Raw genomic sequence first — 22,433 nt, forward strand, 5'->3', positions numbered from 1 at the left:
TTGGGTAAAAGGCAGAAGAAGTCAATCAGTCAAGGTACTTATACCTGAGCTCTGAAAGCTTAGTACCTACAGTACCTCATAGAAGTTGCATGACGGAAGGAGCACCTCCGCGTTTGAAAGCGGCAAGGCGGGGCATGTTGGAGGAACCAGCATTTGTTATTCGCAGCGACAAAAAACGACAGGCGAAGAAATGCCCGAGAATTGATGCGAAGAGCCGAGCAAAGCTGCGAACTGCTGCAGGCAATCAATCCTCATGTGCTGAAACGATGCATGTTGCGACAAATCAAGAGGCGTGCGGGGAGGCAAGGAATCGACGCTGTGCCTCATCTGGCACAGGGGCGATGCAGAGTGACTCCAGTTGGCGTGGCACGATCATGCCCAATGATGCCTTGTGCGAGTATCAGCCATGTCAGAGAGGGTACAGACAGGAGGAAGCAAGACGGATACTCTCTTTGCAAGGAGAAGATGCTACTAATTCAGGTGATACGACAAGATGTAAAAAAAAGCAGGGCTCGAAGGGGACAAGTCAAGTCAAAGCCAATCCAGCGGCCTGCTTCAAAACTTCTACAACGCTCCGAAACGCCATAGTTGCTTGCTGCCATTAACGTCTCAAAGCTCATTTCTGCATAACAAAATGAAAGAACCAACAGACAGCATAGGCTCAGTATGCATTGACTAGAACTTGCACAATTCCTCCCCTTTTGGAGTGCGCGCAGAAGAAACCAAACATGGCCGGTCGCGTAGAATCAAGACAGGGGCTAAAGCAAGGAGAGCGGACAGAAAAGCAAGGGTCGTTCGTTACAAGTCCGGCCGTCCTCATCAGCAGCATCCTCGGCCTCTCCGGCGGCTGCTGAGCGTAAAGACCTCTTCCCACTCCCTCAGATTCCAGTTCTGGGTTCGTCTGCCTCGTCTGCGCCTCCGCGGGCCGCTCAGGCTCTCATCCAGCGTGCCGCCGGTGATGGAGCTCTTGATGCTGCCTCCATCGCTAGCCGTGTTCCATCCGCCGCCGTCTCCGTATTGAATGCCGCTCATGGGGTCGTCCGGGTCGATTTCGCCCAACTCAATCTTTGTCAAAATCATCCTCGCCAACCGGTTGAAGATCTCGTCCACGCCTTCGCCGTTCAATGCGCTCGCTTCTGTCACCACCGGAATGCCCACAGTGCTCGCCCATCGACTCGCCTCGGCGGACGATATCTCGCGCCCCTCTGGCGCCTCGGTAGCTCTCTGCTGCGTGCCCGCCCCGATCGAGTTGGCATGGTCCCTGTACGAAGACGAGACGCTGCCGTTGACGCCCGCCGTCACGGTCGCCGCTGAGCCCACGCTGCTGGGCGTTGGAGGAGGCAAACTTGTATCGATCAGGTTCTCGGAAGCCAGGTCCAACTTGTTTCCCACCAGCAGGACGCTCAGGTGCGGAGACGCCAGCGCCCGCGCATCGTTGAGAAACGGCTGAAGGCCTCGAAAGGACATGTGCGATGAGATGTCGTAGACGAGGATGGCACCCGCCGCTCCGCGATAGTACGACCTCGAGACTGATCGAAACCGTTCCGTGCCTGCTGTGTCCCAGAGCTGCCACGGAGAAGAGATATGTGTCAGCACATCGTGGTCCCTGCAGAATCGAAAGAGATGACATGGTGTTGGTCATACTTGAAGTTTTATCCGCTTGCGTCTTGCCCCGCTCCCGACCTTGATGATTTTGGTTGCGAACTCGACGCCGATGGTTTGTGACGACAGCACCCTCCACTCGTTCTTCACAAACCGGTGAAGCAGACATGACCTGTGCGCAGACAAAGGACCGCCTTGTCAGCCGCCCGTGATGCCCATCGCAAGGGTGCTCCGAAGTAGCGGTACTTACTTGCCCGAGCCGCTGGGTCCCAGCAGGATGATCTTGGCCAGGTAGTCGTACATGCTGCCGAGCTCCTAGCATTCCATCGCCGTCTCAGTAGCTGTTCCTCGCCATGCCGGTGCCAAAATCCGGCCTCGTCTCAAGCTTCGCTCACCTGCTCGGGGCGAGCTGTCCCAGCGCTGGATTCGCTCGCCCCGGACGACCGCCTGGGCCGCATCATGGGGCGCAACCTCGTTGGAGAGGGGGTTATTGGAGGAGGGCAGAAAGGAAGAAGTCGTACGTCGTCGCCGGTCGTGTCGAAGATGCGGAAGCGAGATTCCGAGGGCGCCGGATTGTCGTCAGAGTGAAACACACAGATTGAAAAAAAAAAGATGTCGTTGGCAGCAGAGAATCTGGATTGGACGTGTGATGTCGCTTCTGGTCACCAAAAGCGGCTTGGGATGCAGGGATGGTGTCACTGGTTCAAACTCGGCGCACGGGCCACCGATTGTGCCCGTTCACCTCACCTGGAGGTCCCCGCCAGTTGTACGGCCTCAAGGCTCCAGTGGTCTCTTGTAGCTGTACTATGGCCACTACAACGAACCCCTGTAGCTGCAAAGACCGACCCCCACCTCACTGAGCGCAGCCCAATGACTAAGCGGCCGGCTGGGCATGAATGGAGACGTCGAATCCACCAAAAGAGCCGTCATGTGGTGTTGCTGCATGACTCTCGATGCTCATGAAAGAGGTGGGAGAGAGGGGAAATGGTGAGATTGCGGAATAGCATCACAGTAATTCCTCGAATACATAACGAGAACTGCATAGCGTCTGCCAGCCATCAAAATTGATGCTCACGGACGGTCACTTGCAGTGCTGAGCAGCCACCTGGAAATGATGGTGGAAGCTGGAGCTTCGAGCTTTGAGCTTTGAGCCTCGGCACAGCGGGCTGCTACCATGACCGCCACTCATGGCTGACCACCACTCCTCAAGCTGATATTCCAGAGCATCGTCGTCTTACATGTGCTCTCAGCATCAAATATTGCTTCCGCCGTGGATAAATTTCAACTAAACCCTCACATACAAGGCTATGAAGATCCAAAATCGCACCTTCATCATCTCCGGTGGCGCATCCGGCCTCGGCAAAGGCTCCGCCATCGAAATCATCCAAGCCGGCGGCCACGTCGCCATCCTCGACCTCTCCGACCCGGAAGCCGGCCAAGCCGCGGAGAAGGAGCTCGGCCCAGCAGCCAAGTTCTTCCACTGCAATGTCCTGGACACGGAGAGCATCGCAAAGGCCGTCCAGGGCGCGGTGGACTGGGCGAGTAAGACAGGGAAGCCCCTTGGCGGCGTGATTCCGGCAGCGGGCGTCAACCTCCCAGCAGCTGTAGGCCACCCTGTATCGATATCCGACCCGATTGCTCCTTTGATGCTGACTCGAGACACAGATACTCAATAGCAAGGGCAAGACTGTCAGCCTAGACGACGTTGACTTCGTCCTAGGCGTCAACATAAGAGGCACAATCGACCTCGTCCGGCAATCCGCTGTGCATCTCGCCAAGGTCGACCCCGAGGGCCCGGACGGAGAGCGCGGCGTCGTGATTCTGGTCAGCAGCTCGAGCGCCTATGACGGCCAGTACGGCCAGGTCGTCTACGGGGCGACCAAGGGAGCCGTCGCGTCCATGGCTCTGCCCATGGCCCGTGATCTGGCTCGGTACGGCATCCGCGTCGTGGCTATTGCTCCCAACCTGTTTGTGACGGGCATGACGACGTTGATGAGCGAAAAGTCGTGGAAGAGCATCTCGCAGACGTTTTTGTTTCCGAACAGAGCGGGCAACCCGCCCGAGTTTTCCATGTTGGTGAGTTTATGCTCGTACTGTACCTGCTTTGCGTCTTTCCGAGATTAACCTGCTTTCCTGCAGGTCAAGCACATTATTGAGAACCCGATGCTGAATGGGACCGTCATTCGACTGGATGGAGGATCGAGATTGGCCAAGATCTAAGCGGCCTGCGTGCTGTGGTGTTGAACTGTTTTCTGCTTTGCTCACGCGCCGAGACTGTTGAGTCCACATGTACCCTATAATTTCCATCTCCATTTGTGCAGTATCAGATCAATCCAGATGTGTCCCTTGAACTCATTACTCCTGCTTGACCTTGCTCGGCTCAAATTTCACCATATGTACCCGTAGAAAGAAGCATATTTCCATCGTTCGTAGTCTTGATCTTATGCTCGAAATGCAGTTGCAGATATTGAACTTGCCCCCCCCCCACCATGACTTCGTGCAACTCCAGGTTTGAGGCTTCAAACTTGCGTCACCCTCCTCATGTTCACTTCACCTTCTTTCATCTCTTCACTCAGCCACTCGACTCACCTTCAATCTCAACAAGACAACCTGTCTCCGCCTCTCGATTTTCCGTGCGATATGCATGAATTTCTCGATTTTATCAGTGTTCCGCAGCTGATCCTCTAATGGGAGACATCGCACTCAAATCTCACAAGGAGACACCCAATGCCTTGGATGTCATGGAACGTCTCCAGCGCATCGAGCAATGGCTTGCAGCCACGACAACTGCCCAATTCTACGAACACGCCTCATGGCATCCTCTGCGATTGCGCCTCGTTTTCAGCCTTGCCATTCAACAGGCCCGAATTTGCGCTACCATGACACCGGAGGAAGCCCACGACAGAATCGTCCACCGTCTGCAGCAGGAATACTATCCCTTGCGCCAAAGTCCAACATGGGGTCGTCTAGCCATTCAGGTTCTGGTAATGATCCGCTACGTCTGGCTGGCCGCAAAGATGCTCTTTCTGGAGCTCTATCTCTTGGACGCGGCCTTCTGGAAGCTCCATCGGTATGCTCGACAAAGGAACATTCTCCCCCGAATGACACGCATCTTCTCCCCTGGCTTCCACAGGCTGGCCGTCTTGGCTCCCTTGCCGCCATCCAGGTTTCGCTGTGTGACGGCAAACATTGTCGCCGGGCTTTGGTACTTGTGGGCTCGTTTCTTCAGCATCCCGCTGATTGCCTGGATCTTTCTCATCACGTTCAAATCATGGCATGGAATAAGCGAACCAAAGATGGCAAATCACCGTGGACTCCATTTGCCGTGAAAGAAGCCGTTTTTATCAGATGCGGAGTGCATGAGACAGTATCGATTCGCCGCGGTAACTGTACGCGGATTTAACGCGTACAGACCGGAAGAGAGCATACACACAGTGTGCCTGCATACAGATGTAAGGATGCAATGAATGGTCTGTCTACTCCACCAGCAGACGGATGAGCGATGTCGCAATCGCATTCATAATCTCGTCAAACCGACGTCGTGTCTGAAACCACTGGAAAAAGATTGAACGCCTCACGCAAAGATTGTGGGAAATGGCTGCCAAAAGACTCAAAATCGCCATCCTAGACGACTACCAAGGGGTGTCTGAGAAGCACTTTGCGAGATTCAAAGACGACCACGAGATTGCTTACTTCCCAGACACCTTGCCACCATACAACGGCCCAGACACCCCGCAGTCCGTCAAAGATGCCTTGGTCAAGAGACTCGAGCCCTTCAACGTCATCAGTATGTATATGAAGCCTCGCAGGAACCTTGCACCCATCACCAATCACTGATGCTCAATGCCTCAGATACCGTAAGGGAGAGGACGCCGTTCCCTACAGAACTGGTCAACAGGCTGCCCAACCTACAGCTTCTCTTGACACAAGGTCGCCGCAACTTGTCCCTAGACCTTGACGCTTTCAAGGCACGGGGCATCCCCGTCGCCACAGCGATCCACGTCCATCCGGCCGGCGAGAACACCGTTGAGAGCACGGTCGAGCACATCGTAACCATGATCATGGCTCTCGCGCGAAACATTGCAGCCGACGACGCGGGCTTGAAAGCTGGCCTCTGGCAAGCCAACCTCTGCACCTCCCTGTCCGGAAAGACGCTGGGTGTCATCGGGCTCGGCCGTCTGGGAGGCGCCGTGGCCCGGATTCTCCACGTTGCTTTCGGCATGAGAGTCATTGCCTGGAGCCAGAACCTGACGCAAGAATATGCCGATGAGCAAGCAGCACACTTCCAATTACCCGTCACAGATGCTGCAGGAGAAAAGACGTTCAAGGCCGTTAGCCGAGAAGAGCTGTTCAAGACAGCCGATGTCGTCAGTCTACACGTCGTGCTCTCGGACCGCACCCGGGGGCTCATCACATCGCAGGACCTGGACTTGATGAAGCCGTCAGCCTTCTTCGTCAACACATCCAGGGGCCCGCTCGTTGTCGAACAAGACCTGCTCCACACTCTCAAGGCCGGCAAGATCCGGGGTGCCGCGCTGGATGTCTTCTGGCAGGAGCCGCTTCCTCGTGATAGCGAGTGGAGGAGCGACGCCTGGGGCAAGGATGGCCGGAGCCATTTGCTGGTGACGCCTCACACGGGGTATGTGGAGGAGGCGGCCATCAATGGCTTTTATGAGCAGGCGGCGAATGATTTGGAGGCGTGGATTGCAGGGAAGCCCTTGAAGCTTCGACTTGCATGAGGGCCGCTGGTATGAGTCTGAGGAAGACGAGGGATTTGTCGAACGGATGATTAGAACAAACATATTTTTCGTAAACGAAGCATGGTGTTTGGAAAGTAAGAGCAGGCTGACCATTGACAAAGTTTCAATATATCCTCTGTGGTTACACATGCACACGTCCTCATGTCCAGCTGTGCTTAAGCACGTGTAAGTCAAAGATGACCGATGCTGATATGAGATGAAGTGTCGTTTTTTTTGTCCGAGTAACAGTTGAAACACCCTGACTCGGAACCTCAACCCTTCATTTGTTTGATTGACAGCTTCTTGAAACCTGCAGCTCTTCTGGCATGTCCTTGCGCCTCACCATGTCTCGGCTGATTCAACTTGTCTCAGACTCAAAATTATAAGCATGAACGACATGACATGACATCGACAGCCCTTCAGCATAGGTAGGCAACCCCGGCTTCACCTACCAAACAGATACTCCTTTTGTGGCAGGCGATTAACCCGTTCCCGTGGCACCATCAACTCGGCCGAAGACTAAGCACTGGCTTGGCTGTGACACATTTTCATCCATCTTCCATGTCCTCGTCTGGCTGTGCGACTCGACAGTTGGCAGATAAGATCTATTCATACTCGGTATCGTGCCTAGAACGATGCGCGGAGTAAGAATAATTCGAATCTGGTGAAGCCTCCATCACCCCCTGGCCACATGTGAGTCTTTGAAAGAGTGGTACAAAGATCTTGCCCGATATCCGTCCCGTGTCAATTGGGCATGTGAAGCGATAATGCCATGTGCCACCCGCCAGGCACGTTGCACTCAGTACCTTAGAAACATGCCGTACCCTCCCCGCTCTCTTTGAACCATTGCTCCGTAGGACGTAGAAAAATGAGAAATGTGACAATGGTGAAGAGCAGAAAAAAAAAAAAGAAGTGAAAGTGCTGTCCTGTGTGACATTATCCTTGTCCCCTTGCTACATAGAACATCAAGCCCTAGCACAGCACGCCTGCGCATCTCTGTGGATTCTCACCGCTTATTGGTAGAGCCTGCAACTCGATCGTTTCCTCCTCCGTGGCGGCCGATTTGCTGTCTGTCCCCTTTCATGAGCTTCATTCAATTCAATTCAAGGCACAGTCAAAAAGGCAAAAGCTGCCGAAAGGCATCACGACCAATCCTGTACTGCCATCCCAGCACCTGGGCGCGTTTTCATTGCATCCGCGCACTTACAACGCTGCCGAACATGCGTCAAGTCGCGCCTCAAGAACGGCTGTGATCCTATGGCGAGGCCACGAGGGTTGAATAGCTGCATCTTGCAAAAGCCTCCTTGAACGATTTCGACACCGAGCGCGCCTTGTACCTGATGCTATTAGTATACTACATCTACCTTACCATCGTGTCCTTGCCCATCGGCCGTATTTCCAAGATGGGCATTGCCGGCCATCCGCTTCCAGGGACTAGCAAACGCACCTTGTCTTTGTTCCCCTCTTCTTCACCTCTTTGTTCTCTTCTCATTACCGAGCTCGGTTTATTGATGATCTGTGGCATTTGGGCTAGGAAAACAAGAAGCATTTGCGGAGCAATACGGTATGCCCTCGCGGCAGTCAGCAAGATGTCGGTCAGCTGGAACGTTTGTGACGGCATCTGACGGCCCCAGGGCCCAGAACTGCGTGCAGCGCTGATCACTTGGCGCCTGGCATTACGAGGTCTCACAGTGTCTGGTTGTATTACAGTTCCTGCTGCCCAACAACTTCAGGTGAGGTAGGGATCAAGTGGATGGAAACGCATATGAGCCCTGCTCCTCGGTCATGCAACCACCAGCGGTAATTGAGTGCCGAACTGTACATCTCATTCATTTTGCCGTGACCATGGCCCAGAGCCGAACGATCCTCTTGGAATACCGTGCTGGTCCTGTTTTCCATACCGACAATTTCATTCAAAATGCGGCCTGACAATTGAAGGCTGCTGATTATAAGGTACGCCCACCCAAAAAGGTCACACAGCACAAGGTAAGCATCCAAACAGCTCGAGACGAATTCCAAAACACACATACAGACGAATAAACGGAAAAATATTTCCGCTCTTAACAAGTCGACCTTGAGTCTCCAGACAGCCTTGAATATGTCCATGGGTGTCTAGCAATACTTTCCACCTCCGCGCGAGTTCCCCCCTCTATTCCCAAAAGGGCACCTGGATTTGCTTCTGGCTTGGGATTCAAAGAAAAATACCAGAATCGCCCCATCGTTCTAGCCAGGGGCCGGGCATGAATGATGTGACGGTCTAATGTGACTCTGTGTGAGCACTCGACTCAGTATCAGCCGCTCTTCGCCCTCACACCTTCAAAAGACCTGCCGTATTGTATCGACCTCTCTCACAAGCGCCGCTGGCTAAAAGATGGAAATGCACAAAAAGTTGCACTGACAGCCTTCGGTCGAACAGGCCCCAAAGAGGCTACTTAATGACACTCGGCCGAGCAGACAAGGCTACACCAGGGCGGGTCTGGCCGATTGGTCCCCGGCCGATTAGTGAGGCGTCAAGAAGCCGTCGTTGCATGGAATAGGCAGGTCGACGCTGGAATGTGCAAGTGGTAGTGATGAGACACGGGTTGGCGCCGATGGGCTCCATCACGAGCCTCTTGGTCTTTGCCAGAAGTTGCAAGGGTCTGGGAAACATATGGGGGACCAGAGCCATGGTCGTAGCAAACTGGTAGTATATAATAGAGCTGACATTCCCCCCCCTACTCTATCGATCTCTCTCGGCCGGTCGCTTCCACCCAAGCAACAACACCAATTCCTTGCAGACCTCACGGTATCTGATCCAACCAAAGGAAGCAAGATGAAGTCCTCGCTCAAGACCCTCCTCGCCGGCACCGGCCTGGCCTCGCTCGCCTCGGCCGTCACCCCCGTCTCCGACTCCGACATGACCAACCTGCTCAATGCCGGAGGCGTCGAGCTCGCCATGAAGGCCCAGCCCATGTGGTTCTTTGGCCAGGCCATGAACGAGCCCCCGTGCATCCCTACCTTTGCCACCACCAACGGCGGCCAGACGCCCTCTGCTGCCCTCTGCGCCTATCCCGACATGGGCTGCAACTGCCGCACCCCCGGCGTCCCCATCACGAACGTTGCGCCGTCGTTCCCTACCTACTACAGCTATGAGAAGTGCACGGACACTACCATTCGTATTCAGTACTCTCTGTTCTACGAGAAGGACGGGTAAGCTTTGGTCTTCTCACAATTGGGGGAGGAAGGTCTTCGATACTGACCAATGTTGTCGCAGCTCTGAGCCTGAGGGCATCCTCGGCCACCCTTAGTGAGTACTCTCCGGCTGTTGAAACCTACATTGATCTCGACTTACTAACACCCACAAGTGACTGGGAGCGTGCCATCGTCGAGTGGGCCAAGGGCTCCGATGGAAACTGGGTTCCCGGCCAGCTCCTCCTGTCCCAGCACTCCGGCTACGACCGCTTGAACTGGACTGACATCCAAAACACCTTCAACACTGCGGACGCCAGCCTGCAGCGCGGCGGTGACAACGGACGCCAGAACCTTGACCACCCCAAGGTACGATCTTTTCCATTCCGATTGTTCAAGGTTCCAAAGAGTTGCTCAGGATGCCATTGCTGACTTGGTTCCTTTAGGTCTATGTTGCTTGGAGCAAGCACGCCAACTTCGACGACCGCAACACTGTGAGTCTAGAAGGATAACGCCAGTTATCACCAAAGTCTTTGGCGTTCAACTGACTCTTCACATAGGGCTGGAACGACCCTCTTTCTCAGCTCGACGACAATGCCTTCCGAAGCCAGGACTGGTGGTACTTCCCCGTCGCCTGTAAGTCAACGTCACACCCAGACTATCAGATCCTCGAGATGATGCCTCCAAATATTATGAACTCTGCTGATGGGAACACAGCCGACTACCTCCGTGCCGACGGCTCTACTCCCCTCGGCCAGCAGATCGCCAGCTACGACTGGGGTGACGCTTCGTCCTACCCCGCTTCGGTCCACGCTTCCCTCTGCTCCCAGTAGAGATTTGATACCTTTGATATATATAGCAAATGACGGTCTAGATACCTATGTGAGCGAAATTGATAAAGAAGGGAAATTTGGGTTACCTTGATGGATTGGTGCGTGTTGCTACGTGTGACGTGCGCGTGTGACTGGGTTGGGTGATTTTGTCTTGGACCGTGTCAAGGTCATTTGAGACGGATCCATTTTACGGTATCTGGTCACCAGCTTAAGGAGCCCAATCGTTTGAGACAGCATCTTCATGATCAGACATTTTTTTTGAATGTTTGAGACATGCCCGACCGGTGGAAAGCCCCACAGCCGGCCCGGCCCCGGAGACCGCTCCGGCGTACATGTACTACAATATTCAAAGACGGCGTCTACTTCAATTGAGGAGGACAGCACTGTATATCAAGTCCGTTACATTGAGACCAACTAGCCATTTTCTGCACAAGTGCTCAAAATGTCCTTTACAGCGCTCTCTCCAACTAATGTCAATGACAATATTTCCTCCGGTTTCACATGTCACCCACCTTTCCTGCACGAACGTAGCTCTCCGTCTACCTTAGGTATTCAGCGCAGGTCTACACACAAAAAGACCCAATTTCAGCTACCTCTTCAGTGCACACGGTATAATATCCTGCAGGTATGGATGCCTTCCCCATAAGAAGACGGACTCGCCGAGTATCTTTGTTCGTATTCGGAATTGGTGCCATGCAGCTCTCGGCGAATGCCGTGGAGGTTCGGAGGGGAAGTGCGATTACTCATCAGGCACGCAGATCAACCAGCTGAACAAGGCCCTGCATTGAGAGACAGTCGTCATTCGTAGCTGCAGTAGCAGCAAGACGGATTGTATCTCATACGCATGTGCTGGAGGCTCGTCATAAGGCAGTTACTGCCCGATTTGCTCCTTCCGATGGATTTGCGCCTTCCGCTGCTGCTGCTTCGTACCTTCCATGGCGGAGACCAGTCTCAAAGTGCCGAGTCACCTGATCAGCACCGCCAAATGATGTACATTTCCTTCTATACGGCCTCAACTTCAATCCTCCAGCATCTATCTGTCTTACTCGCATCACCGACGTTCTGGTCTCAAGCATCCTGGCACCTGAATCAGGCACACGCAGCAGTTCCACCCTTTGCGCCGACCTCTCTCGCCGACCACTCATTGACGCACACCAATCAGACTTACAGCCGTGAGGCGGTCGGCTGGCTTCCTTTTTGCATGGCGCGGGATCGGACAGGGAGCGGGGATCCAATCGCATGAGACGCGGGGCAGTGCCTTTTCGGTGCAGTGCAGACAGTCTCAGTCGGCCTCTTGTTCGCTGGAGCTGGGACTAGACCCCGAACCTGAACTGGACTGAAAGGCCGGCCAAGCACACGCACAAGCACGGCACAAGCGACACACATGCACAGGCACAGGCACAGGCACAGGCACAGGTACAGGTTCAGGTACAGGCACAGCAGCAGGGACAGTCATCCGCATACCTAGGCATAGCCTCTGGTCCGGGCTCCAATGTTTCTTTTCGTGCGGCTTTGAGCACTTGTCCTCGTCTCTTTTTTTCTCAGCCGTCAGAGAGCCCGCCATGTCGACGGCTAAGGCGACCAAGAAGAGCGCGTTTTCTTGCGAGCCATGCCGCCGCCGCAAGGTAAGCCTGGCTGCTTAGGGATCATGCCACTGGCGTGTCTCTGGCTTCTGCTGGAAAGGACGGATATCGAGAGGGACGAAACAGAGCTGACCCTGCTGGTGGTCTTAGGTCAAGTGCGGCGGCGAGCAGCCCATGTGCCAACGCTGCGTTGCTCGCAACGATGATTGCGTCTACAAATTGTGTGACTTGACATCTCACTCCGAGCACATCTACATCTGCCTGGTGGCGTCTGATCGTGGCGGCTGACACCTATCTGCAGGAACCCGACGCTGTCCTACACACAACGGCTGGAGGATCGCATCAAGGAGCTGGAGGAACAGCTTGCAAAGGCCACGGCTGCAACACCACCACCGGCAGCCACTGGCAGCAAATCTCCTGCGTCGAGCCATCCAAGCCCTACAACCTTGGGGAGTGCTCAGCATGATACCCGGCAGCAGATTGACGACAGCATCTCCCGGAGCTTCCGCGGCCTCAAGATAGACGAAAAGGGCGGCGTCACCTACCATGGGACCACGAGCTTCTTCAATCTCCCCAGTGATCGTAGCTCTGCGGCAGTAACTGCTGACATGCATGCTACCGCCACTGACCTTGAAAGTCAGCGGAGGGAGCGTCTTGTTTCGAACGCATGGCAGCAGCGCATCTTGGAGGAGTCTTCTGGGGTTCCCGTACGTGTCAGAATGTGGTCGTTCGTCGCTTGTTAGCTCAACTCTCATGCTTTACTCTCTCACAGGAACCCTTTCAGACGCTTCTGAATGTTCACTGGTGTTGGATACAGCCCCTCTTCAACTTCATCTACCGACCAGCATTTACCCGTACGAGACCCTTGTAGCTTGCCATGACGTCCCCCCCTCCCCCTTCTCTTCCCCCATATTTACGAATTCTGTAGGCGATATGCAGTCCATGGGTCCGTATTACTCACATACGCTTCTCAATGCTGTTCTCTCTCACTCAATACGCTGGGCAAAGAGTGATCCCAAAACGAAGCAGATTCTCGATGAGTCGTATGACGGAGGCGCCGTCTTTGGCGAGCACGCACGCAGCATGCTTTTCGACGAGCTCAGCAGGGGAGTATGCACAATTCCGACGGTTCAAACGTTACTGCTCTTAAGCGCACAGGAATGCAGCCTTGGGAACACAACACAAGCCTGGACGTATAGTGGCCTGGCGTTTCGGCTGATAGACCACTTGGGGATATGCGTGGACGGAGATCGCTATATCAACTCGGTCCATTTCACCGACGAAGACGTGGAAATCCGGCATAGAGTCTTTTGGTCATGCTATTTCTGGGACAAAATCATCAGTTTATATCTCGGTCGCTCGCCATCGCTCAAACACACAACGGTGTCTCCTCCTCAAATCATGTGTAAGTCGCTCACACTGCACTGATGGTTGTTGTTGGTCGTTGATGCTGACTGTTGTGACTTATAAGTCGACGACTCTGCTGAAAATGAGCTGTGGGTTCCCTTTGGGGCGCCTCCACTGCAAACCGCCCCCTGGAAATATCCACCTGCTACCGCTCATTCGGCCTCTTGCTTCCTGAGCATGTGCCGGCTGTCCGTCATATTCAACGAGATCTTGATTCACATGTACGACCCGCTCATGCAGAATACCGAATCCGAGGTGCTCGAGTGCTTGACCACACAGGAGCCGGCCCTGCAGCAATGGTGGGATGAGCTGGCCCCGTATCTCAAGCTCGAGCCCATGGCCTTGCCCAGCCTGGCCCCACCATCTCACATCGTCACGACCAAGTGAGTCCCTTGCCGTCTGAAGCGCCGGGCTCAGTGACCCGTTAACCGGTCCGATAGCTGCCTCTACCACACGTTCAAGGTGCTACTGTACCGTCCAATGCTCACCCGGAGAAGATTGGAGGGCGATGTTGCGTCAAACCAGCGCTACCTCGTCGAGTGCGTGTCGTCCGCCACTGCTATCATCGCCATCTTTGATCTCTTTTGCCGAACCTTTACCATGAACTACTGCGTCCTGTCGCTGGCTTACAGCGTCTACATTGCTTCCTCGATATTCCTGCTCCAGGTCCAGGCGGCCCCGGATGACGGACAAGCTCTCGGCCGGCTCAACTACTGTATGCAGGCCTTGAAGCAAGTCAAGACTTTCAGTCCCGGTAAGTCAAGAATTGGGCGCGGCTTTGCTTCATCTCTGGTTGTCGCTCGGCTCGATTCTGACGCTTTGTAGTCATCGGCAGCGCTATAAATGCACTGAATAGGGAGCTCTCGGCCGTCGGCATCTCGTTGGACGTGCCCCAGCACCAGCAGCCACCCCCAATCCCCGTCACCGAATTTCCTCCAATAGCCCCAGGGTATCAGGCCGTCGATGTAGCCGTCGGTGCCTCGTCTTCGCAGCCTCAGCCTGCTCATCCTCTGTTTCAAGTTCCCTCAACTCACAGCTATGGCACCCATGCAATGGCCATGGATCCAGGCATCTTTGAGGCCATGTCGTCCTTAGAGCCACTCAGTGTCCGAGTCGGGGCCCTTCCGAACATGGACAATCAGAATCCTTTCTAGTGTATGGGGAGATTCGTCCTTGGGAATCTCTTCCAGGGGAGTATTCGAGGCGCTCACAATGTCTGGAGCGTTTGTCGTATCTCGAATAGAACCGGGGCCAGGATAGGCCGGGCCGATATCTGGTATGACTTTCGTTGGTAGTCCGTGGCTCCGCCTTGCGAAGGGGTTCTGACCGGGCTCAGTTTGAACGTCGAGGTGGTGTATTGTTAAGGACCGAATTGCAACGGTAGAGACGATATGATGAATACCAAACTGCTCTGTTGCTTTGTTCCTCGATTGATAGGCCCAGACAGTCGTTTTGTTGGGGGGGGGGGGGGGGGGGGNGGGGGTAATTTCGGAAATCGGCAGGAGTACAGCACAAAGAGAGGAAAAGGCCGTCAAGATACACCTCCAGATCGCTCAGGGGATGGGCTTTATATATTCTAGACGTTCTCAGGCATACTTGTCAGTTGTCAGATTGGGATATTGCGGGGGCATCATCCTGGAACGGCATGGCGATGATCCTGATGGAGTCGATCTAGTGGACAAAGAAGGAAGTATAAGATGGTACCGGATGTGCATGAGCTTGAGTACTCATGGTACCATGGATCGAAAGGATGAGAAAAGGCTGGGGCGGAAGTTGTCCGAATGTGATCAGTTCGATCCAGAACCCAGTCACCCGTCACCCGGCTCTCGGCTTTCTCTTGGAAGGGCCAAATTAGTGCGGGTTTGATTGCGGGTTGTCCCTTCAGAAGGGGAGTGATTCAGTCTCTCATCTATCCATTTGGGATCTGGGACAGCACCGGTGCTCCACGTATGATGGGATTTGTCACCGCGTTGTGAAATGGCAAAGTGAATGCTCGTATGTTGGTACGGGTATTGAGGTTACTCCTAGGGTGATGAGGCATGCGTCTTGTTCAACTGTGGATTGTTGGGACTCATTCTTGTCACGTCAATGAGTTGAGGGTGTGCAAGTATCACGCATCAGCCAAGACGCGATCGCCCTGGCTTGATCCTGGGACAGTGTGTGATACGATAGTCACATTTCACTCGACAACATGACCCCCCCCAGATACCCAGCCATCATAGACAGGTTCGACAAAGAACCAATTGTTCGTTGAGCGAGGGAAGAGGAAACGACGTTGTTGACTGATCACTTTGGATTAGTTGCCGGTATCTAAGAACCGCCGAATGAACGGGCACCAATGACAGCAGCTAGCCGACTGTAGCCCGAGATTGCAACCATTTGGATGCTATTCGTGGAAATATTCATGTAGTTTGGGAGGGACACATAAAGGGAGGGGGGAAGGGGTGGAACGAGACACTGTTGTGCGAAGTACATACTTGGAGATGGTGAGTCTTTGTCAAGGCATATCTTTCTTCGCGATAAGTTGACAGTTGTGTGTAGTCAAGCTCCATGAGCAGCAACCAAGGTTCAGGTTCTTGTCTGATTGTCGGGTTGCGTATCCCGTGAGTTGACCGGGTATAATAACCCCCGACCTGGAGAAGAACTGGAGCAGACGCAAGGGAAGGCTTTAGGTCGGCTTTACCCACCTATCCACCAACACCCCCGAAGACTGTCATCGATGACGAGTGCTGACGGTGGTACTAGGCATACGTGGTAGTTCGTTCAAGAAGGGGTACAAGCATCTCTTTTGACCGGGAACTACTAACAAGAAGAAGCACAAACCTCGTGAGCTTGTTCCCAGTCACACAAGAGGTTCTCCTTGTTCTCCAGCACAAGACGATGAGAAGACTGGCCTTGCGGGTACGGAGTCTAAACGAAGATGGGAGACATCATGAGCCAAAGTTGGCATTGGAACTGTACGAGGTTCACAGCATTGGAGATTGAAGACCACCCCCTTCATGCCAGGCTTATGCAAGCCCCTCCCAAGATTATCACTCGACGCAAGGGATGAAAGGAGCGAGTGAATGAGTGAGCAGGAATAGTAATCTGCACCGAACAATCAAGAGACAAACTTGAAGCTGACTGAGTGCCCCAAAGGGAGGTTCCTGCCCCGCAAAGGAGGGTCGATATCCACGACGAAACGAGATCCACGGCGCCGTCTTCTGGAACCATGGCATGGGGCATTATATACTTGTACCCGCGTACACGATGCCGATGCCTTTTACCAGTCTTTTTTGTTCCGTCCCAGGGCTTGTTCCCGGGCGCGACAACCTGCGCAAACCGGGAATAGGGAGGCTACTACCTAGACGGGAGCAGCCGCATTCGTCCGTCCGTCCGGGCTGTTGGTTCTTTGTCCGGCCGTGGAGCGCCAGATAAAAAGTGATCGACCCGACTATTGGATTCTTCCGCATGGAGCCTCACCACCAACTCCACCAATAATACTAAGCAAGCTAAGCTATCGATCCGTTCATACCGCACATCGACTGCTGTGGGACGCTGGAGCAGAGCAGGAGAAAAGGGAGCTTTGAGCATCTCGGATCGGAAGTTGGCCGATGCTGCTGGGTTCAAAAACCCCACACAAGACGGGACTCGCTCTTCCATGAATTCCGTTTATGTAATGTAGCTGCAACCTGCACGAATTGATGGAAGCACAGCATGAACCGCTGAGGCTCCATATAATGTTCCCTCTTTGCGGCCAGGGGGGTCCCGCGGGTTCGTGCGTCTCAGCTGGTGCGCAACACCATGGATTGCGGTTGGCGATGTTTTCTCAGGCTTCAACTTTTTCTTTCCTTCTCTATGTCTCTCTCTGTCTTTGCCGCTTCAAGCATCTCTCCTTTTGGCCTTGCAATTACCTTACCCGGCTTATTAGCCTCAGGCATCACGGCCACATGTTCTCGATTGGGGCAAGGGCTGGGCGCCGGCAATAGAGGGCTGAACGTCGGTTAAACCAGTGCCAGTACTGAGTACCTGTTACTGCACGGTATCTCGACCCAGCCCTCTCGTAGCCTCTACCCTGCCTGCGAGCACTGCATGGGCTGCCGCCTACCAGATGGGAGCGGGGTCGCCCATTTGCCATCTGCCTGGCGGGCAAGACAGACGAAGCCGCGTTGGGAAGAGCTGCTGCCAGTAATATCCCAGCAGTGCTAGAGAGATAAGGCAGAGGCGCCTCTGGCTGGGCTGGGGCGTGGCCAAACCCTTTCCCCCTCCATCGCGACGGATGCGTCTCGTCACTCTACGGATTCTCGGTGGCCGGAGCACAGCACAATCCGCAAACTAAGATATCCGGAGGACAATCGTAATCGTGCGCGACTCGTCCAACCCCCCCTGACGCCGTCCGATCTGGGATCTTGCCCGAGAGATTACGAGAGGAGAGGAGCTGAGCTGAGCCCGAGCCTAAATTGACAACGGGAGACAAAAGATACAGCGTTCAGCCGAGGAACGATCCACTGGGGCTTCCAGCCTTGATTTGATCCCACGCGTTTCGTTTTAGTGGCGTCTGTTGCCAAGTGCCGGCATTCGATCTGCCGGCGATTGGTTCCTCTGGAGGCTGCGGCGCGGCGTTGGATGGCAGCATCGATTGATTCGCCATAGCCGCTTGCCGGACGGCCATTGAGAGCGCGACACTGAGGAGGGCGAAAAGGCGGCAAGGTGGTTCGATTCCCTCGTTCGTCGGCAAGCCGCTAGCCAGCGTCGAGACCCTGCGGGGGAGGAGTCAAGAAGGAGGGCGGCGAGTCAGATCTGCAGGAGGGTCGCCGGAACGACGCAGGAAACAAGGCCCGGCCGATCATGGCTAGGCCGAACCTCTTCTTCGTCCTGACCGTCTTAATCATTGCTAGCGGGTCTGTTCCAAAAGGTGAGGCAAAAGAAAGCTGCGCTGAAGAGATAGCAACGACACCGGGCTATAATACTCGGACTCATCTTTCGTCAATGTCCATTTCCCAGCCCCCCTTCCACATGCCTTAACCGAAAAGCAAGCAAAAGGGGCAAAGGCTGACTGCTGGTTAGGTTACGATGAAGGCGGATTTGCCGCCGTGGCGGATATGCCGTCCTTCCTACACGACTACGGGCTCCTGGAGAGACAGTGGACGGGCTCCAAGCACGATCTTGTCCAGTTGAAAGCCAACATCACGTCCTTTGGCGTCCTCGGCGCGGCATTTGGCGCCATCCTTGCCCTCCTTGTCACAGATAGGATCGGGCGCTTGCGGACGTGGCAGGCCTTTATGGCCACATGGATGTCCGGCTTCTTCATCACTACGTTTGCGTCGGGGATACTGGGCTTGTTGCTGTTCTCGCGGCTGTTGTCTGGGCTGGGTGCTGGCGGTCTCACCGTTGTAGCGCCCGTCTACCTCACAGAGATTGCTCGATCAAAGTCCCGGGGAATGGTGGTGTCCGTGTACATGGTGTTGCTGCTGTCTTTTCTCATGTTTGGTTGGTCACTCACATCCCGCCGACGTGTCTCTTTGTCTAACATTGGTGCATTACAGGGTTCTTCATCAGCTATGGCGCCAGAAACTCTCTGCCTCCGTCCAGGGCGCAATATCGTGTTGTGCTATGCGTGCCCTTGATTTCTGGAGGCATTGCCTTGTTCCTCTCCCTTTTTCTCAAAGACACGCCTCGATGGCTTGCTTCCAAAGGCCGCAACGACGAGGCTCTGCTGGTGCTATCCAGGCTGCGGGGGGCGCCGCCCAATGACACTGCCCTCACAGGGGAGTATACCGAGATCGTTGACCAGGTGCGGGATGTGAAGCAAAGCCTCTCTGGCACCACGACGTGGATGATTATCAAAGAGGTGGCCACCATCCCCAGCTATCGCAAGCGCTTTCTGCTGGGCTTTGCGATGCAGACAGTTGCCCAGTGGACGGGTGGCAACGGCATCACATACTACATCCCCACCATTTTCCGATACGCCGGCGTCCACAGTGACAACATCTCCCTGATCAACTCGGGCGCTTACGGAGCGCTCAAGCTCTTCTTCACCATGATCTTCACGTGGGGGCTCATCGACGTCCTTGGGAGGCGTGTCTGCTTCATGACCGGCCTGTTCATCCAGGGCATCACGCACGTCTACATGGCCGTGTACATGGGCCTGTGGATGGACTCCCACAACAAGCCCGCGTCGGACGCCGCCGTGGCGTCCGTCTTCATCTACGCCGTTGGCTGGTCCATCGGGCTCTGCACGATCCAGTATCTCTACGGCACCGAGATCCTGCCCACGCGCATCAGGGGCGTCTGCTACGCCTTCAACATGACGGTGCACTGGTTCTTCCAGTTCGCCGTCGTGCGCGCCACGCCGTCCATGTTCGAGGGCCTCAACATCTGGGGCGCGTACGTCTTCTGGGCGTGCGTCTGCTTCGTCGGCCTCGTCGTCCTCGGCCTCTGGGCGCCCGAGACAAAGGGCGTCCCGATGGAGCGCATGGCCGAGCTCTTCTCCGGCCCGTGGTACATGGGCTGGAGGGCGAAGCTCGGCGCTCTGCCCATGCGCGACGATGCCGACGAGGACTCGCTACAGAGGTCGCCGTCGGAAGATGCGGGGACGAGTTCCGAGACGGTGCAGGTGAAGCCCAAGACGAAAGATCCTTGACCTTGTAGTCTCTTGTTTGGTGTGTAATATTAATGTGTATCATATTTGTTGGTTCTTTTCTTCATCTGCTAGGACTTCTTGGGTTCCATTTTTTGTTCAAACATTACAAGCGTGCGTGGTATATATATCAAATTGTATAAGTAGGTTCTCCGGTGTTGGCGTTGGATCGACTCTGGGAAATGTTCTTGATATACCTGGATAAGAATAAAAGGAAATAGAATCATCTGTTTGAGTAGGGACAAGTTCGTATTTCTGTCCTCACGTTAGGTACGCCATCAAGGTGCAATCAACTGTACCAAAGCAATGACACCCAAGCAATGACACCCAAGCAATGACACCCAAGGAGGGTATAAGATAATAGAAGCCAGGAACTCCCATGAATCAATTCAATTTCATCACTCATGACTATAAATACCCAAATCGCATATCCAATATTCCGGTTGTACCATCCTCCCTTCAAAAATCATCATACATTAATAGCATACATTAATAAGAAGACAGCTGATAGGAACCCATCTTCCTAGGCGGCACCTTTGCCTGGAACATGCGGTCAATCTCGTCAAAGGTGCGGCCCTTGAGCTCGGGAACGTAGAACCAGCTCCAGGTGGTGGCGAGCAGGGCCAGGCCGCCAAAGATGAAGCCCACCTTGCCCCGGAGGTTGGCCTCGTCGGGGTTGACCATGTAGGGGATGGCGAAGTTGAAGATGATGCCCATGACGGCCTGCGTGGCCGTGGCCAGGGCAATGGTGGGCGCTCGGAGCGACGTGCTGCTCGCCTCGCCCAGGATGGCAAAGGCCATGGCGCCCAGGCCGACGTAGTAGAAGAAGGCGTAGACGACGGTGAGCGAGGCCTGCACCCACTTGGCCGCGCCGGTGGGCACCACGTCCATGATGCCGATCAGGAAAAGAATGGCTGTCAAGATGCACATGCACGTCACGAAGATGCGGCGGCGACCAAACGAGTTCATGATGACCCAGCTGAGGATGTTGCCGCCCAGGCCGCAGGCGGTGACGCCGATGCCGAGGTCAAAAGACTTCTCGGTGGGCAGGCCGGCGAGCTGGAAGAAGTAGGTGGAAAAGCCCATGACGAAGATGATGCCGGTGAAGTGCTGGCACACGAAGACGCCCATGCTGATCATGGTGCGCACGAGGTTGGTGCCCTTGAAGCACTGGATGAAGGAGCCCTGTTCCGAGCTAGAGGCCTCTTCCTCGGCGATCGTGGCCTCGAGGGTGGCGAGCTTTGCGTTGATGTCGACGTTGGGCCCGTAAAGTCTGCGGAGAGACTTGAGAGCCTGGTCACGCTTGCCGGCGCGCGCGAGGTACCACGGAGTCTCGGGGCAGAAGGGGAGCAGAACGATGAGGAAGAAGCAGAAGAAGAGCTGGATCGCAAACGGAGCTCGGTAGGCCCAGCGGTCGCTCCAACCGCCGAAGCCCTTGATGACGGCGTTGGACAGCAGCTGCCCTGAGCCGATGCCGAATTGGACGCCCGCAGTAGCGATGCCTCGGAAGGCAACAGGCGCGCATTCGGAGGCGGCGAGCGGCGACAGCGTCAGGTAGAAGCCCAGGCCGAAGCCGAGAATGAGCTTCGAGATGAGGAAGGCGGGCCTGATGGTCGAGAACATCTCGCCAAAGATGCCGCCGGTGACGAGGGCAATGCCGGCAAGCAGCGCCATCTTGCGGCCCCAGCGATCAGCCACCCAAGAGCAGGCGAAGCCGCCAAAGAACTGGCCGACGCCGCTGATGGTGTTGAAGGCGCTGAGCCAGTCGGCGGGGATGACATAGTCACCTGCCTGACCTTCGTGATCGTACCAGTAGCCAAAGTCGCGGCGGAAAGACAGGACAGAGAGCATGCCTCCGTTGACCTGAGCGTCGAAGCCCCTAAAGAGAAGCACAGAGATGGTCAGCCATTGATACCCCGATGGAAGCAGGAGGGAAAATGGATGATTGAAAGTGAACGACTAGAGCAGAAAGACGAGACTCACCAGCCAACGCCAGACATGGCCCAGTAAAAGGCCCAGAAGACCAGGGCAGGATGCTTGATAAAGACTTCCTTGACGGTCAGCTCATGCTCATGCCGGATGTCGACCCGCACGGTGTCGTCCTTGGGATTGGCATCGTCGAGGGCCAAAATGTGCGTTTCCAGCGGGATGCCGGCGCGTTTTTCGTCGTCGGAAGAGCCCATGGTGGCGACGTGGTTCAAGCTGTCTGACTCTTCACCACCGAACCGACACTGGAAAGTACTATTCTCGAGCAGCAACCGGCAGAAGCCTCCGGATCAAAGACACTGCGAGGCTATCGAGTGGCTGACAACGAAGCAGAAGCGGGAGAGAAACAATGAGACAGAGGCGGCTCGAGCTTCATATACTTGGCAGGACATGGTCAGAATCAATTGCTACCGAATATTGCCATCGTGCATGGATCCCAAGTCTCGGTCGATGGTGTTGATGCAGCCTGTTTTGCAAAGGCAACAAGGTGCCGGTG

The 22,433-nt window shown here is 54.9% G+C and overlaps 7 protein-coding genes across 7 annotated transcripts; 4 read left to right on the forward strand and 3 right to left on the reverse strand.

Annotated features, from left to right (window-relative positions):
• Nucleotides 1-819: 819 nt before the first annotated feature.
• On the reverse strand, nucleotides 820-2,063 carry CCMA1212_005015 (GTP-binding protein ypt4; the record flags this gene model as incomplete). Its single annotated transcript, XM_073702296.1, has 4 exons — nucleotides 820-1,566; nucleotides 1,645-1,774; nucleotides 1,853-1,917; nucleotides 1,998-2,063. 4 exons carry the CDS (start codon nucleotides 2,061-2,063, stop codon nucleotides 820-822), a joined length of 1,008 nt encoding a protein of 335 aa, XP_073559094.1.
• Nucleotides 1,956-6,341, forward strand: CCMA1212_005016 (D-3-phosphoglycerate dehydrogenase; the record flags this gene model as incomplete). Its single annotated transcript, XM_073702297.1, has 6 exons — nucleotides 1,956-2,186; nucleotides 2,907-3,206; nucleotides 3,268-3,678; nucleotides 4,269-4,672; nucleotides 5,187-5,389; nucleotides 5,455-6,341. 6 exons carry the CDS (start codon nucleotides 1,956-1,958, stop codon nucleotides 6,339-6,341), a joined length of 2,436 nt encoding a protein of 811 aa, XP_073559095.1.
• A 2,812-nt stretch (nucleotides 6,342-9,153) lies between these two features.
• CCMA1212_005017 (uncharacterized protein) lies at nucleotides 9,154-10,342 on the forward strand (the record flags this gene model as incomplete). The annotated part of the gene is made up of 6 exons (XM_073702298.1): nucleotides 9,154-9,530; nucleotides 9,595-9,627; nucleotides 9,686-9,878; nucleotides 9,956-10,003; nucleotides 10,070-10,145; nucleotides 10,227-10,342. The coding sequence occupies 6 exons, from the start codon at nucleotides 9,154-9,156 to the stop codon at nucleotides 10,340-10,342; spliced, it is 843 nt and encodes a 280-aa protein (XP_073559096.1).
• A 1,562-nt stretch (nucleotides 10,343-11,904) lies between these two features.
• CCMA1212_005018 (uncharacterized protein) lies at nucleotides 11,905-14,486 on the forward strand (the record flags this gene model as incomplete). Its single annotated transcript, XM_073702299.1, has 8 exons — nucleotides 11,905-11,967; nucleotides 12,076-12,146; nucleotides 12,227-12,632; nucleotides 12,698-12,779; nucleotides 12,854-13,330; nucleotides 13,397-13,715; nucleotides 13,773-14,086; nucleotides 14,158-14,486. The coding sequence occupies 8 exons, from the start codon at nucleotides 11,905-11,907 to the stop codon at nucleotides 14,484-14,486; spliced, it is 2,061 nt and encodes a 686-aa protein (XP_073559087.1).
• Nucleotides 14,487-17,800: 3,314 nt separating this feature from the next.
• CCMA1212_005019 (uncharacterized protein) lies at nucleotides 17,801-17,983 on the reverse strand (the record flags this gene model as incomplete). Its single annotated transcript, XM_073702300.1, has 1 exon — nucleotides 17,801-17,983. One exon carries the CDS (start codon nucleotides 17,981-17,983, stop codon nucleotides 17,801-17,803), a length of 183 nt encoding a protein of 60 aa, XP_073559088.1.
• Nucleotides 17,984-18,159: 176 nt separating this feature from the next.
• CCMA1212_005020 (uncharacterized protein) lies at nucleotides 18,160-19,954 on the forward strand (the record flags this gene model as incomplete). Its single annotated transcript, XM_073702301.1, has 3 exons — nucleotides 18,160-18,226; nucleotides 18,379-18,801; nucleotides 18,858-19,954. 3 exons carry the CDS (start codon nucleotides 18,160-18,162, stop codon nucleotides 19,952-19,954), a joined length of 1,587 nt encoding a protein of 528 aa, XP_073558772.1.
• Nucleotides 19,955-20,440: 486 nt separating this feature from the next.
• On the reverse strand, nucleotides 20,441-22,134 carry CCMA1212_005021 (General alpha-glucoside permease; the record flags this gene model as incomplete). Its single annotated transcript, XM_073702302.1, has 2 exons — nucleotides 20,441-21,830; nucleotides 21,935-22,134. 2 exons carry the CDS (start codon nucleotides 22,132-22,134, stop codon nucleotides 20,441-20,443), a joined length of 1,590 nt encoding a protein of 529 aa, XP_073558771.1.
• Nucleotides 22,135-22,433: the final 299 nt, after the last annotated feature.

This window comes from Trichoderma ghanense, assembly GCF_004382785.1.
Source record: "Trichoderma ghanense strain CCMA-1212 chromosome Unknown scaffold_5, whole genome shotgun sequence".
Lineage (NCBI taxonomy): Eukaryota > Fungi > Ascomycota > Sordariomycetes > Hypocreales > Hypocreaceae > Trichoderma > Trichoderma ghanense.